The following is a 14,122-nucleotide window of genomic DNA, read 5'->3' as shown; positions in this document are numbered from 1 at the left end:
TGGCGAGGAGACCAGGTCCCGGAGAAGGAGAGCCGACCCCACGGGCAGAGAAAGGCGGGGAAGGGCGCGGAGGCGGAGCACTGGGCCTGTCCCCGCCCGCGGCTCTCGCGCTTCGGAGCTGTTCCACCTTAAGCGTCTGGACCCCCTTAAGGGCAGGGGCTGGAGCAGCGAGCCCCGGGGGCGGGGCCTCCAATGCAAATGAGGGGCGTGGGCAGGCGGGGCGTGGCGGGCGGGGCGCTGACCTGACGTCAGGCTCGCGGCCCGGGCAGTTGGCTCGGCGGCAGCGGAGCGGCCGGAGCGGCCGGAGCGGCGGTGCGGAGCGGGGCCGCGCGGCGTGGCGCGGGGAGCGGCGGCGGCGGCAGAGCCAGAGCAACATGGCGCCGGTGGGCGGGGGCGGGCGCCCGGGCGACGGGCCGGCCCGCGGGCGCCTCCTCCTGGCGGCGCCGGTGCTGCTGGTGCTGCTGTGGGCGCGGGGGGCCCGGGGCCAGGGCAGCCCCCAGCAGGGCGCGATCGTGGGCATGAGGCTGGCGAGCTGCAACAAGTCGTGTGGGACGAACCCGGATGGCATCATCTTCGTGTCCGAGGGCAGCACCGTGAACCTGAGGCTGTACGGCTACAGCCTGGGCAACATCTCCGGTAACCTGATCTCCTTCACCGAGGTGGACGATGCCGAGACCCTCCACAAGTCCACCAGCTGTCTCGAGCTCACCAAGGACCTGGTTGTCCAGCAGCTGGTCAACGTGAGCCGCGGGAACACGTCCGGCGTGCTGGTGGTGCTCACCAAGTTCCTCCGGAGGAGCGAGAACATGAAGCTGTATGCACTGTGCACCCGGGCCCAGCCCGACGGGCCCTGGCTGAAGTGGACGGACAAGGACTCACTGCTCTTCATGGTGGAGGAGCCTGGGAGGTTCCTGCCTCTCTGGCTGCACATCCTCCTCATTACGGTGCTGCTGGTGCTGTCGGGCATATTTTCTGGCCTCAACCTCGGGCTTATGGCCCTGGACCCCATGGAGCTGCGCATCGTGCAGAACTGTGGCACCGAGAAGGAGAGGCGCTATGCCCGCAAGATTGAGCCCATCCGGCGCAAGGGCAACTACCTTCTCTGTTCGTTGCTCCTGGGGAACGTGCTGGTCAACACCTCCCTCACCATCCTTCTAGACAACCTCATCGGGTCCGGCCTCATGGCGGTGGCCTCCTCCACCATTGGCATTGTCATCTTTGGGGAGATCCTACCTCAGGCCCTGTGCTCCCGACACGGGCTGGCTGTGGGTGCCAACACCATCATTCTCACCAAATTCTTTATGCTGCTCACCTTCCCCCTCAGTTTTCCCATCAGCAAGCTCCTGGACTTTTTTCTGGGCCAGGAGATTCGCACTGTTTACAACCGGGAGAAGCTGATGGAGATGTTGAAGGTGACGGAGCCGTATAATGACCTCGTGAAAGAGGAGCTCAATATGATCCAGGGTGCCCTGGAACTCCGCACCAAAACCGTAGAGGATATCATGACCCAGCTCCAGGACTGCTTCATGATCCGCAGCGATGCCATCCTGGACTTCAACACCATGTCGGAGATTATGGAAAGCGGCTATACCCGCATCCCGGTGTTTGAAGATGAGCAGTCCAATATCGTAGATATTCTCTACGTCAAAGACTTGGCCTTTGTGGACCCCGATGACTGCACCCCGCTCAAGACTATCACTCGCTTCTACAACCACCCGGTGCACTTTGTCTTCCATGACACCAAGTTGGATGCCATGCTGGAGGAGTTCAAGAAGGGTAAGGCCGCATGTAGTTCCCCTGGTTCAATTTCCTCGAGACGCCTCTTGTCCCCTGGCGTGTTTTGTGTCTGCTGGCTTTAGTGTTCTGTTTGTGTGACTCTGTGTCCCTTTGCCCATCACTTCCTATGCCTCTGAGGTGAACGATTTTGGAGCAGGAGACCCATTCTCAAGTGTCTGCCGTCTGCCAGGTAGTATGCTGTGTGCTCCTGATGAATCAAAGCTGAATAAGACACACTCGCTCCCTTGGAGGGCTGGAGCAAGGCCTCAGGGAGCTGTTGAAGCAAGACTGAGTAAGATGCCTGAAAAGAGGCCAGGTGATGGAGATTTAGAGTATGGGGTGGAGTCGAGAAGGGGCTGGGAAATTGGGGAATTCACAGGGGAAGGTGCTTTTGAGGAGAACCTTAAAAGGTGGAGAGGCTTGCTGCTTGAGGCAGAGGGAACCCCGCAAGCAGAGAACCCGAGTGGCGAAGCAAAGGTGTGCTGGTGGCCCAGCGGGTGGTCCTGTTTCTTGGGCATAGTGGCCCTGATGCTCAGTTGTCAATGGCTGGAGTCGTTTGGGGCCTGGTGGTGGATGCTAAGTTTGCTCCCAGCGTGGAGCTGCAGGTTTTTGAGCAGGGGAGTGATGTTACTGGAGGTGCCAACCCACAGAAGCAGAACTGGGAGGTCTCTCATTGGCTTGCCGCTCAGAACAATGCCAAGTGGCGCTTTCGACTATTCAGCAGACGCAAGCAGATTAAGTTTTGGTAATTGTCCCGTCTTTCCCTGGCGCCAGCATCAGCTTCCCTCCAGTGGTCTGCCGGAAACCTTCAGCTGCCTTGCACTGCCTCGTGTTTTTTTCTCACCTGGGTTCTTGGCCATTTCGCAGGTAGTTAGAGAGACATTTGGAGGGTTTACTCATCAGCCTCAAAGCTCAAGGCACACACTCCTTTTCTTCCAGCAAAATTTTCCTCCCACCTCTGCCATTCAGAAACCCTCAAAGTGGCAGTAAACAAGCCAATTATGGAGTGGAACCCTCCTAGGCTGGCTGAAGGAAGTGAGGAGGCAGAAAGGGAAGCTCTTTTTTAAAGGAATGGGGGTGAGGGGCTCATCCCAAACTTGAGGACTTTGCTTTCTAAACACCCTCCCAGCCTTCATTCTCGTAGGAGAGCTCCTGCTGGCTGAGGCCGCTCAGGCCCACCTAGGGCTCGGAGGGACTTCGGAATCCTAGCAGGCAGTGAGCTGGCAGGTGTTTCTGTAACAGAGAGTGGAGGATAGCTTTGGAGTGGGATAGGCAGGAGTTGGCTTTGCCAGGTTTGGTCTGAAAAGATGCTGGGGTCAGGGCCAGGGTGGTGGGTTGGTACCCTCTTAAGTTCAACAGACTGAATCTCAGCATCGGAGCTGAGGACCACTTGAGTAAAGTAAGCTAGAGTCGGGGAGGGCCCTGGGGAAGGTGGCCTCCCTGCAGAGACTGGAGAGACAGACCCCTGGTGGTGAAGGCAGAGGCTGCGGTGGGGCAGGGATTGGGGCGGCTTTGGGAGTGCAGAGCCAGGGATCGGTTTTTCCCAGGTACCCGAGCCTGGGACAGGAAAGCAGTGAGGATCTGTGCCCCAGCCCCACCCCAAGCCTTGGGACCTGAAGACTTCTCTTATTGCTTGGGAGGGAAACTGATTAGGACCCTCCAGGGCAACTTCCTCCTCGCTGCCTCTGTGGTGTTTGGGACTGTGGCTTGTGACACACCCAATAGCACCTTCTCTCAATTCAGTTGGGAATCTGGATCCAGCCAGTATGGATTGGTCTGACCAGTCTCCCAGTCTTGATCAGCAGGACTGAGCTCTCTTGGGTGGGAGCCTCCTGGGTCTTGAGAGGGCTGTCTTTGGGCTCTGTCTTGTCAAGTGTCCTTTCATTAAGTTGGGAAAACAGAGCTAGCATCTCTTAGGCCAGAGCAGAGCTCTGCTGAGCCAAAGTCCCCAGGTCAGTTTACTCCAGGAAAGTCTTCTCCTTAACAGAGGCCAGTCGCCTGAGGCCAAGCCCTGCAGCAGTGCTGGTAATCCCAGGGAACTGCACACAGGCTGCCCAGGAGATGGTGATAGTCCCCGCTCTCCACCCCCCATCCCCAAATGAGCAGGCCCTGTGGCTTTATGCCATCACTCACTTCCCCATTCTCAGAGGTCTTGGAAAACCAGTTTTAACTCTTTGCTCACTGGGTTCCCTGCAGTGTGGCCTCTTCCAGACCTCTTCCAGACCTTCCCATCTGGTGTCCACCTTCTTAGTCTGCGATTGCTCAGGACACAGCACATACCTAGTGTCCATCTGCCATTTAAGAGTTTCTCGTCAGGGCGCGGTGGCTCATACCTGTAATCCCAGCACTTTGGGAGGGCGAGGTGGACAGATCACAAGGTCAGGAGATTGAGACCATCCTGGCTAACATGGTGAAACCTCGTCTCTACTAAAAATACAAAAAATTAGCCGGCTGTGGTGGCACATGCCTGTAGTCCTAGCTACTGGGGAGGCTGAGACAGGAGAATCGCTTGAACCCGGGAGGCGGAGGTTGCGGTGAGCCCAGATCGCACCACTGCACTTCCAGCCTGGGCGACAGAGCAAGACTCTGTCTCAAAAAAAAAAAAAAGTTTCTTTAGGAGTCTGGTGTTGGTGGTGTTGGGAATGCTTTTTTTTTTTGGCTAAGAGAAACAAGTCAGCAAGGTTAGAACAGCTGGCATTGTTTTATTTGTTTGTTTGTTGTTTTTTGAGACGGAGTTTCGTTCTTGTTGCCCAGGCTGGAGTGTAATGACACGATCTCGGCTCACTGCAACCTCCACCTCCCAGGTTCAAGTGATTCTTCTGCCTCAGCATCCTAAGTAGCTGGGATTACAGGCATGTGCCACCGCCCCCGGCTAATTTTATATTTTTAGTGGAGACGAGGTTTCTCCATGTTGGTCAGTCTGGTCTGAACTCCTGACCTCAGGTGATCCACCCGCCTTGGCCTCCCAAAGTACTGGGATTACAGGCGTGAGCCACCGCACCTGGCCTTTCAGCTGGCATTGTCAACAGCACCAGAGTCAGAGCTGGGGTGACTGTCTAGCCCAGCGTCTCTCTCTGAGGGTCTGTCCTGGACCCTCCTCCACCCCAGGTTGGGCGAGGGCCCTGAGCCTAGCTTTGCCAGAGTCCTTCTGCCCCACAAGTAATCCTGTTCTAGGGCCTTTGTATTCCTTCTTTCCCCTCTCCAGCATTATAAGCTCTTTGAGGGTAGAGACTATGCCTTCTTAAGTGTTTTCACTACTCAGTGCTTGGTAAAGAGACGGGTCTCCAGTAAGTGTTGGACAAATGAATGAACAATGGATGACTCTCTGGCAAACCCTACTGACCTTTTTGCTGTTCTTTCTTTCTTTTTTTTTTTGAGACGGAGTTTCACTCTTATTGCCCAGGCTAGAGTGCAATGACACCATCGTGGCTCACTACAACCTCCTCCTCCGATTCTCCTGCCTCAGCCTCCCGAGTAGCTGGGATTACAGGCTTCCACCACCACGCCCAGCCAATTTTTTTTTTTTTTTTTTTTTTTTTTTTTTTTTTAAGACGGAGTCTCGCTCTGTCGCCCAGGCTGGGGTGCAGTGGCCGGATCTCAGCTCACTGCAAGCTCCGCCTCCCGGGTTTATGCCATTCTCCTGCCTCAGCCTCCCGAGTAGCTGGGACTACAGGCGCCCGCCACCTTGCCCGGCTAGTGTTTTGTATTTTTTAGTAGAGATGGGGTTTCACCGTGTTAGCCAGGATGGTCTCGATCTCCTGACCTCGTGATCCGCCCGTCTCGGCCTCCCAAAGTGCTGGGATTACAGGCTTGAGCCACCGCGCCCGGCCCTAGCCAATTTTTATATTTTTAGTAGAGATGGGGTTTCACCATGTTGGCCAGGCTGGTCATGAACTCCTGACCTCAGGTGATCCCCCCACCTCAGCCTCCCACAGTGTTAGGATTACAGGCGTGAGCCACTGCGCCTGGCCTTTTTTTGTTTTGTTTTGTTTTGAGACAGAGTTTCACTCTGGCACGCTCTCTGCTCACTGCAACCTCCGCCTCCCAGGTTCAAGCTATTCTTGTGCCTCAGCCTCCGAGTAGCAGGGATTAGAGGTGCGTGCCACCGCATCTGGCTGATTTTTGTATTTTTAGTAGAGATGGGGTTTCACCATGTTAGCCAGGCTAGTCTTGAACTCCTGACCTCAAGTGATCTGCCCGCCTCGGCTTCCCAAAGTGCTGGGATTACAGGTGTGAGCCACTGCGCCTGGCCCTTTTTGCTGTTCTTGAACACACCAGAATGCTCCCACCCTGGGGCCTTTGCCCTGGTTGTTTCCTTGGGCTGGAATATTCTTCCCTGGAAGTCAGTATGGCTCACTGTCTTCCCAGGTCACCTCTCAGTGGGGCCTTCCTGCCACCTTGTTTAAAACCGCACCCACCATCCCACCCCAACTTCCTAATCTCCCCTGCCCTGTGCTGATTTCCCCTCTTCTCATAGCACACATCGTTCTCTAGCATCTGTGTAATTTGCTGATTTACTGTGTTGTCTACTGTCTGTCTCCTTCCACTGGCATATAAGTTTCAAAGGGCAGCTCTCTTTGTTTTGCTCGTCAATGTATCTCTAGCCCCTAGAAAGGCTCTTGGCACATAGTAAGCCTCCGTCCATGGCACTGAGTGAGAAAGTGAGTGAATGAATACCTGTCTGATTTGGCAGAGGATCCTTCCCATTTTAATAGTGTTAGAATTCTGAGGAGCTGATGAGGGCAAAGAAAAATGGGTGTCCTGCACTTACCAGGTTCAGAGTTCCATCCACACAGGACAGACAGGAGGAGCGCCTGGGATGACATGTCGGGGACTGAGAGGTAGAGTTTGGGGCCTTGAGTGTAATGCATGGTTCCCCTCCACGTGCCTCAGTTTCCCCACCAATAAGTGGTCTTTGACCACTGGGGGTTTACACAGCTTCCCTCGTTAGATGAGTCATGAATGTGCTCCTGCACACTTAGAGATGGGCCAGGGGCATTGGTGCAGAGGTGGCGGCTGAGCGTCCCTGGGAGTAAGGCAGGGGGTACAGCCTTGCAGTGCTTCTGTCTCCCGGCTCCCGGCAGTTAGTGCCAGATATCCGTGGAACCCCATGCTGCGTGCAAGACCTGATGCTAGGTGCTGCAGGACCACAGGAGTAAGATCAAGAGTTGGTGAGACAAGCCCTCAGGCCTGAGTCTCCTGTGATTTGAACCTTGGCCCTTCCGCTTAAACCTTGCCTAGAACTGTTTGCAGTACTGGGTGTTGTGGATGGGTTTGTCCAGCTTGGAATCTCAGAACAAAGGCACCTCCAGCTCCTCCTGCCCTCAGTTTGTGTTTTGCCTTCACCACTGTCCCAGACCCTGAAGCAAAGTAATGAAGGAAGAGGGCAGAGCTCCGTCCCCCGTCCCCCGTCCCCCCGCCCCCCCCCCCCCCGCTTGCAGCCCACCTTCCAGCTTCTAGCTGTGACCCACCCTCTGGGACACTCCTTCCCTCCCAGGTACTTAGCTCATCTTTAAACACCTTATCTTTCCCCACCCACCTTATAACCACCTAGACCCTGTACAGACCTGGGTGTAACTCCAGCCAGCCTGGTCACTGACCTGTGAGTTGGCCTTGGACCTGTTACTGCTCCTCTCAGCAAGTTAGTGTAGTGTAAGTTGGTGAGAAAAAGCTAGAAATATTCTCATTAAAAACTCCTCCCGGCTGTGGCTCACGCCTGTAATCCTAGCACTTTGGGAGCTTTTTGGTTGGGTCACTTGAGGCCAGGAGTTCGAGACCAGCCTGGCCAACATGGCAAAACCCCATCTTTACTAAAAAAAAAAAAAAAAAATGCAAAAATTAGCCGGATATGATGGCACATGCCTATAATCCCAGCTACTGGGGTGACTGAGGCAGGAGAATCGCTTGAACCCGGGAGGCAGAGGTTGCAGTGAGCTGATACTGTACCACTGCACTCCAACCTGAGCGACAGAGCAAGACTCTGTCTCAAAAACAAAACAAAACAAAAAACCCATATTTTCATCTAGGCTGTGTCAGATTTTCCCACCGACTTTTTATTTTATTTTATTTTTTTGAGACGGAGTCTTGCTCTGTCGCCCGGGCTGGAGTTCAGTGGCCGGATCTCAGCTCACTGCAAGCTCCGCCTCCTGGGTTTACGCCATTCTCCTGCCTCAGCCTCCCGTGTAGCTGGGACTACAGGCGCCCGCTACCTCGCCTGGCTAGTTTTTTGTATTTTTTTTTTTTTAGTAGAGACGGGGTTTCACTGTGTTAGCCAGGATGGTCTCAATCTCCTGACCTCGTGATCTGCCCGTCTCGGCCTCTCAAAGTGCTGGGATTACAGGCTTGAGCCACCGCGCCTGGCCCCCACCGACTTTATTTTATTCCTGGAACAACTTTATAAAGTGAAGAAAAAACACTGCATGATTTTGGCATTCACTTTTGGTTCCTGTCATCTGACACACCTTAGGTAGCTTATCCTCCCCACCCCGCGCTCCCATCCGCACCTGCTTGTTCTTTCGTTTGTTCAACCAACAGTGACCGTTTTGAAGCCTGTGTGTCAGACACCGTGTTGGCTGTGGGGAATCAGAGATGAATAAAACTGCCCCATTCACAGAACTCACAGTCTCCCGAGGAGAGAGACACATGAACAACACCTGGCTCCGCAGAGTTCACAGATCGGGGCTGAGGGGCTGACGGAGGGCAGGCCTGCGAAAGCGAGATGCTTCTGAAGTGAGAGTAACTAGACTCATTGGTCCTTATGGAGACCTGGGAGTCAGGACCAGGAAGTAGCTGTGAAAGTCTGAAGTTTCTAGCTTGGGACTCAGGTTGATGATGTCATTTAACTGCAGTCGGGAGAGGAGGATGAAGAGACAGTTTGGTGAGGGCAGAGGGAGGTGAGTGGTGGTAATGAGAATGGTGGGACCCGTCACTGAGCTCCTTCTCCGTGCCCAGCATTGTTTACACTAGGGCTTCTCACACTGGACTGCCTGGACATTTTGTTAAAATGCAGACTTGAACTCAGTGGGGCTGGGTGTGGCCTGAGAGTCTGCATTTCTGACAGGTTCTCAGATGATGCCCATGCTGCTGGCCCTGGCCCGCACCAGTGTGCAGTAACATCTAGGCAGGCTTGCAGGGGAAAATGCTCACGTGGGACTGGGGAGCAAGGCCAGGACAACACTAAAAGGTTTAAGAGTCAGCCAAGAGCAGGCAGAACGGGAGAGAGAGCTGCTGGGCACAGTGGCTGACGCCTGTAATACCAGCACTTTGGGTGGCTGAGGCGGGTGGATCACCTGAGGTCAGGACTTTGAGACCAGCCTGACCAGCATGGCGAAACCCCGTCTCTACTAAAAATACAAAAATTAGCCGGACGTGGTGATGGTCGCCTGTTATCCCAACTGCTAGGGAGGCTGAGGCAGAAGAATAGCTTGAATCAGGAGGCGGAGGTTGCAGTGAGCCAAGATCGCGCCACTGTACTCCAGCCTGGGTGACAGAGTGAGACACTGTCTCAAAAAAAAAAAAAAAAAAAGGAATGTGAGAGAGAGGAAAGGACAGTGCAGGGGATGTCAGTGTGTAAAAGCTGGGCTGGGGTAACTCCTTGATGGGGACAAAGAGAACCAAGAGGGCACGGTATTCGGGAGCCTCCTTGGAAGGTCCAATGGGGTGAGGACCACGCACAGACTGTGGGATGGGACCTTAGGCTGTGGGGTGCCCAGCGAGAGCAGCCTCAGACAAGTGGTGCCTGAAGGCAGCTGTGCACAGGCTGTCCGTCAGCCCTGCCTGGTAATAGCCTCAACATGGTGCTTTGATCTCGAGAAGCTGCCCGGGGGCAGGTGTATCTGAGAGTGACACGAGCTGGTTGATACTCTGGGTGCAGGCACAGGTCCCAGCGGGGACAGCTGACAGAACTGTGCCCAGGCTCCTTCTCACTTTCCCTTTAGTGCAGTGCTGTGGGAAGGGAACATGGGCATGTGCAGGGGCCCGGTGTGTGCCAGCCGGCGGGCAGCTGCACCTCCTTCCTGGCTGGCCCCGCGCAGCCTATGGGCTGATTCCCAAAGAGGAGCCAGAACTGAGGGGAGACTCACGTGTCTTCACTTGACAGTTTTCTTCCCAGAGCTCTGGTTTGCGCAACGGAAGGCACTGCCGTGCATCGAGGCCGTAATAGGTTCGTAGGTTATTCTGGTGTTTGCTTTTCAAACATCTCGTATTTTTAACTAGGAAATCCCGCTCCAGTGTTTTTCTGCTCACCTCTGGTCAGGACGGGAAGCACCGAGCAGATGTTTAACGTTGAAAATGGGTGAATACGTAGGAGCGCAACATCAGGGGACGGCCCTGCAGGATCAGCAGGGGGCCCTTAGGAAGGGGAGGCCTGTCTTGTAAGTAAACGTCTGGGAAGACATTTCAGCGGAATCTGCTAGGGTGGGTAGACACGGCGTTTTCCACTCTGGTACGTGTTGCCCTGGGAGAGCCTGGACAAGACCCAAGGGCTGAGGGGTGAGTCTCGCCATCCTCCGCAGCAGCTGTGGGGGTGTGGCTCGGGCCTCCCGGGCTGCTTCCCATCCCTTTCTACAGGGACTTGGGGGTGCGGATCCCTGGGTGCCATCTCTCTGCCCCCTTCCCACATGAACCTGGTTGACTGAACAGCAAGGACATCTTCGAGGGGAAGGAAGCCTGGCCCCTCTGAAGGAGTCGCTACTACAGGCCTCCAGTCTCCTTGAGGGCAGGGGCCAGCATGGTTGTCCCGCACTGAGCGCTGGCTCCTGAAAGGCCGCACAGTCATGGAGAGTGTGTATGGAACTGGGCCAGGCCTTCATCGCTGCCTTGGCGACTGATTTTTGCAGAGCCTCCTGGTTCCTTCTCCCCAGCCTGTGGGGGATGGACAGGCTGTCTCAAAGCCTTCCTGTGGTCTTAGGGATTCTTGGAACTCAGCAGAACTGACTCTGAGATGGGTGAAGGTGCTAGAATTTCCAGAAGTACCCGGCTGGCCGTTGGCTGAGCGGGTGGGAAGCAGCTGGCCAGTCGCTGCCATTTGCTCCAGCCCCTGTGTCTGCTGCCACACCTGCCCTGCACCTCTCTTACCCCTCTCCTTTCACCAGGACGTCCTGTTCTGAGAGGGTCGGAGGCTCCATAAAGGACCCCTGGCTTATGTCATAGGCTAGAGCCTGGACTCCTTACTTCTGTGCCTATTCCACTGTTAAAGGATTTTCTGTCTTTCTTTTTTATTAGTGTTTATTATTTGTCCGTAGCCATAAAAGAGATACATCTCATTGCTGGAACTTGTCTCTATTCAAAACAAAACAAAACAAAACAACAAAACAAAAACCTTATAACAAACAGCATGGCTCGGTGCAGTGGTTCACACCTCTAATCCCAGTACTTTGGGAGGCTGAGGCGGGTGGATCACCTGAGGTCAGGAGTTCGAGACCAGCCTGGCCAACATGGTGAAACCCTGTCTCTACTAAAAAAATACAAAAAAATTTAGCCGGTCGTGGTGGTGCACGCCTGTAATTCCCAACTACTTGGGAGGCTGAGGCAGGAGAATTGCTTGAACCCGGGAGGCGGAGGTTGCGGTGAGCCACGATCGTGCCACTGCACTCCAGCCTGGGCAACAGAACCACACTCCATCTGAAAAAAAAAAAAAAAACAAATCCTTGTCTGCGTGCTTTTTGGAACACAGTTTAGATGGGTTCTTCAGATTTCCCGCTGATAAGACATGAAATCCATTTTATCCCCATCATCCTTTGGGAGTCTCTCAGAGCATCTGCACCAGGACAAGGGCTGGGCAGTGCTGTGCGCCTCTGCGGGAGGGTGAGCCCAGAGGCTGGATGTGCAGCTGCTGGTTTGTTTTGCTGGGGGTTAAACTTGGTGTTGCTGGAGCATTCCCCAGAGGTTACGGTCAGAGTTGCTTCCATGCTGCAGGGCTGATTTACTGTGAAGGGGTAGGGTTGTTGCAGGACTGGTTTCCCAGGCTCTCTGAAACGCCTGGTCTCTGGCCAGGAGGCAGCCTGGAGCCTCAGTGTGAGGAGGATCCCTCCCCCACCCCAGGTAGGGCCACTCCCACCTATGTGCGCACCCACACTAATACCCCCACATAGGCACAGGCAGGCACTCACACATGCACGTGCACACACACACACTCATACCCCCACATAGGTACAGGCAGGCTCGCTGTCACCCATGCACACACATACACTCATACCCCCCACAAAGGCACAGGCAGACACTCACACACACATGCGCGCACACACACACACCCTTAGGCACAGGCGGGCTCACTCCCACTCATGCACACACACACACTCATACCCCCCACACAGGCACAGGCAGGCACTCACACACACACGCGCGCACACACACACTCCCACCTCCCAGATGCACAGGCAGGGCCACTCTCACACGTTCACACCCACCTGCTAACCCCCATGTGCACACGCAGGCTCTCAAACGCCCACGTTTATGCACACATGCACTGTCACCAGGAGTCTTGCCTTAAACTGAAGCCTCTCTCTCATGAAACTTTCCTAAGAGTTAGAAGTCAGTTTCAAAAATTAGTAAATGCTTGTACAGTGTAATTTATTTCATGAAACGCCCAAAATAGTGACTTTCTCTTCAGCTGCTAGTGATCTGGTCATCCACGTTGATGACTGTGTCCCCTTCAGACCTTGTTGTGAGGACTCAGTGAGGTAAGGTGTGCAAAGTGCTTAGCCCTGTGCCCAGCACTGTGTAATAATGTGGTACATGTTAGTTATTTTTAAAATTATTATTGCTATTATCCAAAAGGTGCCCCAGTTGGCATTGATGCCAACCTGTGGCCACAGCGGTTCTCATACACTGTCTCTGTTGGCAGGCTGCCCTGCTGTTCAGGGTGGTGCCTTTTTTGGAATTATAAGTACACTGGCCGGGCGCGGTGGCTCAAGCCTGTAATCCCAGCACTTTGGGAGGCCGAGACGGGTGGATCACGAGGTCAGGAGATCGAGACCATCCTGGCTAACACGGTGAAACCCCGTCTCTACTAAAAAATACAAAAAACTAGCCGGGCGAGGTGGCGGGCGCCTGTAGTCCCAGCTACTTGGGAGGCTGAGGCAGGAGAATGGCGGGAACCCGGGAGGCAGAGCTTGCAGTGAGCTGAGATCCGGCCACAGCACTCCAGCCTGGGTGACAGAGCGAGACTCCGTCTCAAAAAAAAAAATAAATAAAATAGAAAATAAATAAATAAATAAATACACTGATACACCTTCTATGTACCCACAAAAATTTAAAATTAAATGAAATGGCCAGGCACAGTGGCTCACGTCTGTAATCCCAGCACTTTGGGAGGTCAAGGCGGACAGACCAGGAGTTTGAAATCAGCCTGGCCAACGTGGTGAAACCCCGTCTCTACTAAAAGTACAAAAATTAGCCGGATATGGTGGCGTGTACCTGTAGTCCCAGCTACTCAGGAGGCTGGGGCTGGAGAATCCCTTGAACCCAGGAGGTGGAGGTTGCAGTGAGCCAAGATCACACCACTGCACTCCGGCCTGGGTGATAGAAGACTCCATCTAAAAAAAAAAAAAAAATTAAAAGTAAATATAGAAAGCTTATTAAAAATAAATAAATAATGACACTGAGCTCAAAAGAACCCTCTATATAATTATATGCTAATTCAGATGCCATCTTATCTGGACCCCAGTGTATGTAGTCAGGGTAACAGAAGGCAGAGCTCAATGGAAAAAAATGAAAGTGAAAGAGGAAATTCTCCTCATTTACTTAGTTTCCCCCACTTCCAAAGTGGGGAAAGTTAAGCCCGCCATCCTGACCGCCAGCGCATCCGTGTTCCGACTGCAGGAGCATCATGTGAGGGCTGCCCTGTGGGAGGGGCAGGGGAAGGAAGGAGCACAGCCCTGTTTGCCAGTCACGCGTTTTCATTTCAGCTTCACTGGTCCTCTGCTGCCTCCCAGGTGTCTCAGGGAGGGAGGGAAGAGGCCACCAGCTGAGTCTCTGTTCCCTTGGAGCCCCATCTTGCCTCTGCCACAGAGATCTGTGGTCACTTGGAGGCCAGGAGTTTGAGGTTACACGAGCTATGATTGCATCATTGCACTTCAGCCTGGGTGGCAGAATGAGACCCTGTGTTTAAAAGTTTTAAAAAAATTAAAAAGTTAAAAAAAAAAAAAGAACAGGAAATGCATGTGCCTGTAGTAGTGGTTAACGTTTATGGAATAATTATTTAATCCTCCAAGTGCTGTAGATGGGAAACTGAGGCTCAGAGAGGCCAACAGCCTTTCCCAGTCACATGACAGCTGAGTGACAGCCTCAGGCTATGCGGCCCTAGAAGCCATGCTGTAAAGCACTATGCAGTGTCTCCTTGCAGTGA

At 53.9% G+C, this 14,122-nt stretch overlaps 1 protein-coding gene across 3 annotated transcripts in view; it reads left to right on the top strand.

The window, feature by feature from the left end:
* The first annotated feature begins 267 nt into the window (after nt 1-267).
* Nucleotides 268-14,122, top strand: part of LOC105490048 (cyclin and CBS domain divalent metal cation transport mediator 4) — a 50,095-nt gene continuing 36,240 nt past the window's right edge. The window contains exon 1 of one of the 3 annotated variants that reach the window (XM_011755282.3): nt 268-1,776. In XM_011755282.3, coding sequence (XP_011753584.2) covers nt 375-1,776 — 1,402 coding nt within the window. In that variant the 5' untranslated portion in view covers nt 268-374. The remainder of the gene's footprint in view (nt 1,777-14,122) is intronic. The other 2 variants (XM_011755280.3, XM_011755281.3) reach the window with 2 other exon arrangements.

The sequence above is a fragment of the Macaca nemestrina genome, chromosome 13 (genome assembly GCF_043159975.1).
Source record: "Macaca nemestrina isolate mMacNem1 chromosome 13, mMacNem.hap1, whole genome shotgun sequence".
In the NCBI taxonomy this organism is placed as follows: Eukaryota; Metazoa; Chordata; class Mammalia; order Primates; family Cercopithecidae; genus Macaca; species Macaca nemestrina.
Note: the sequence above shows the minus strand (reverse complement) of the source record. Positions and strands in the feature narration are given on the sequence as shown.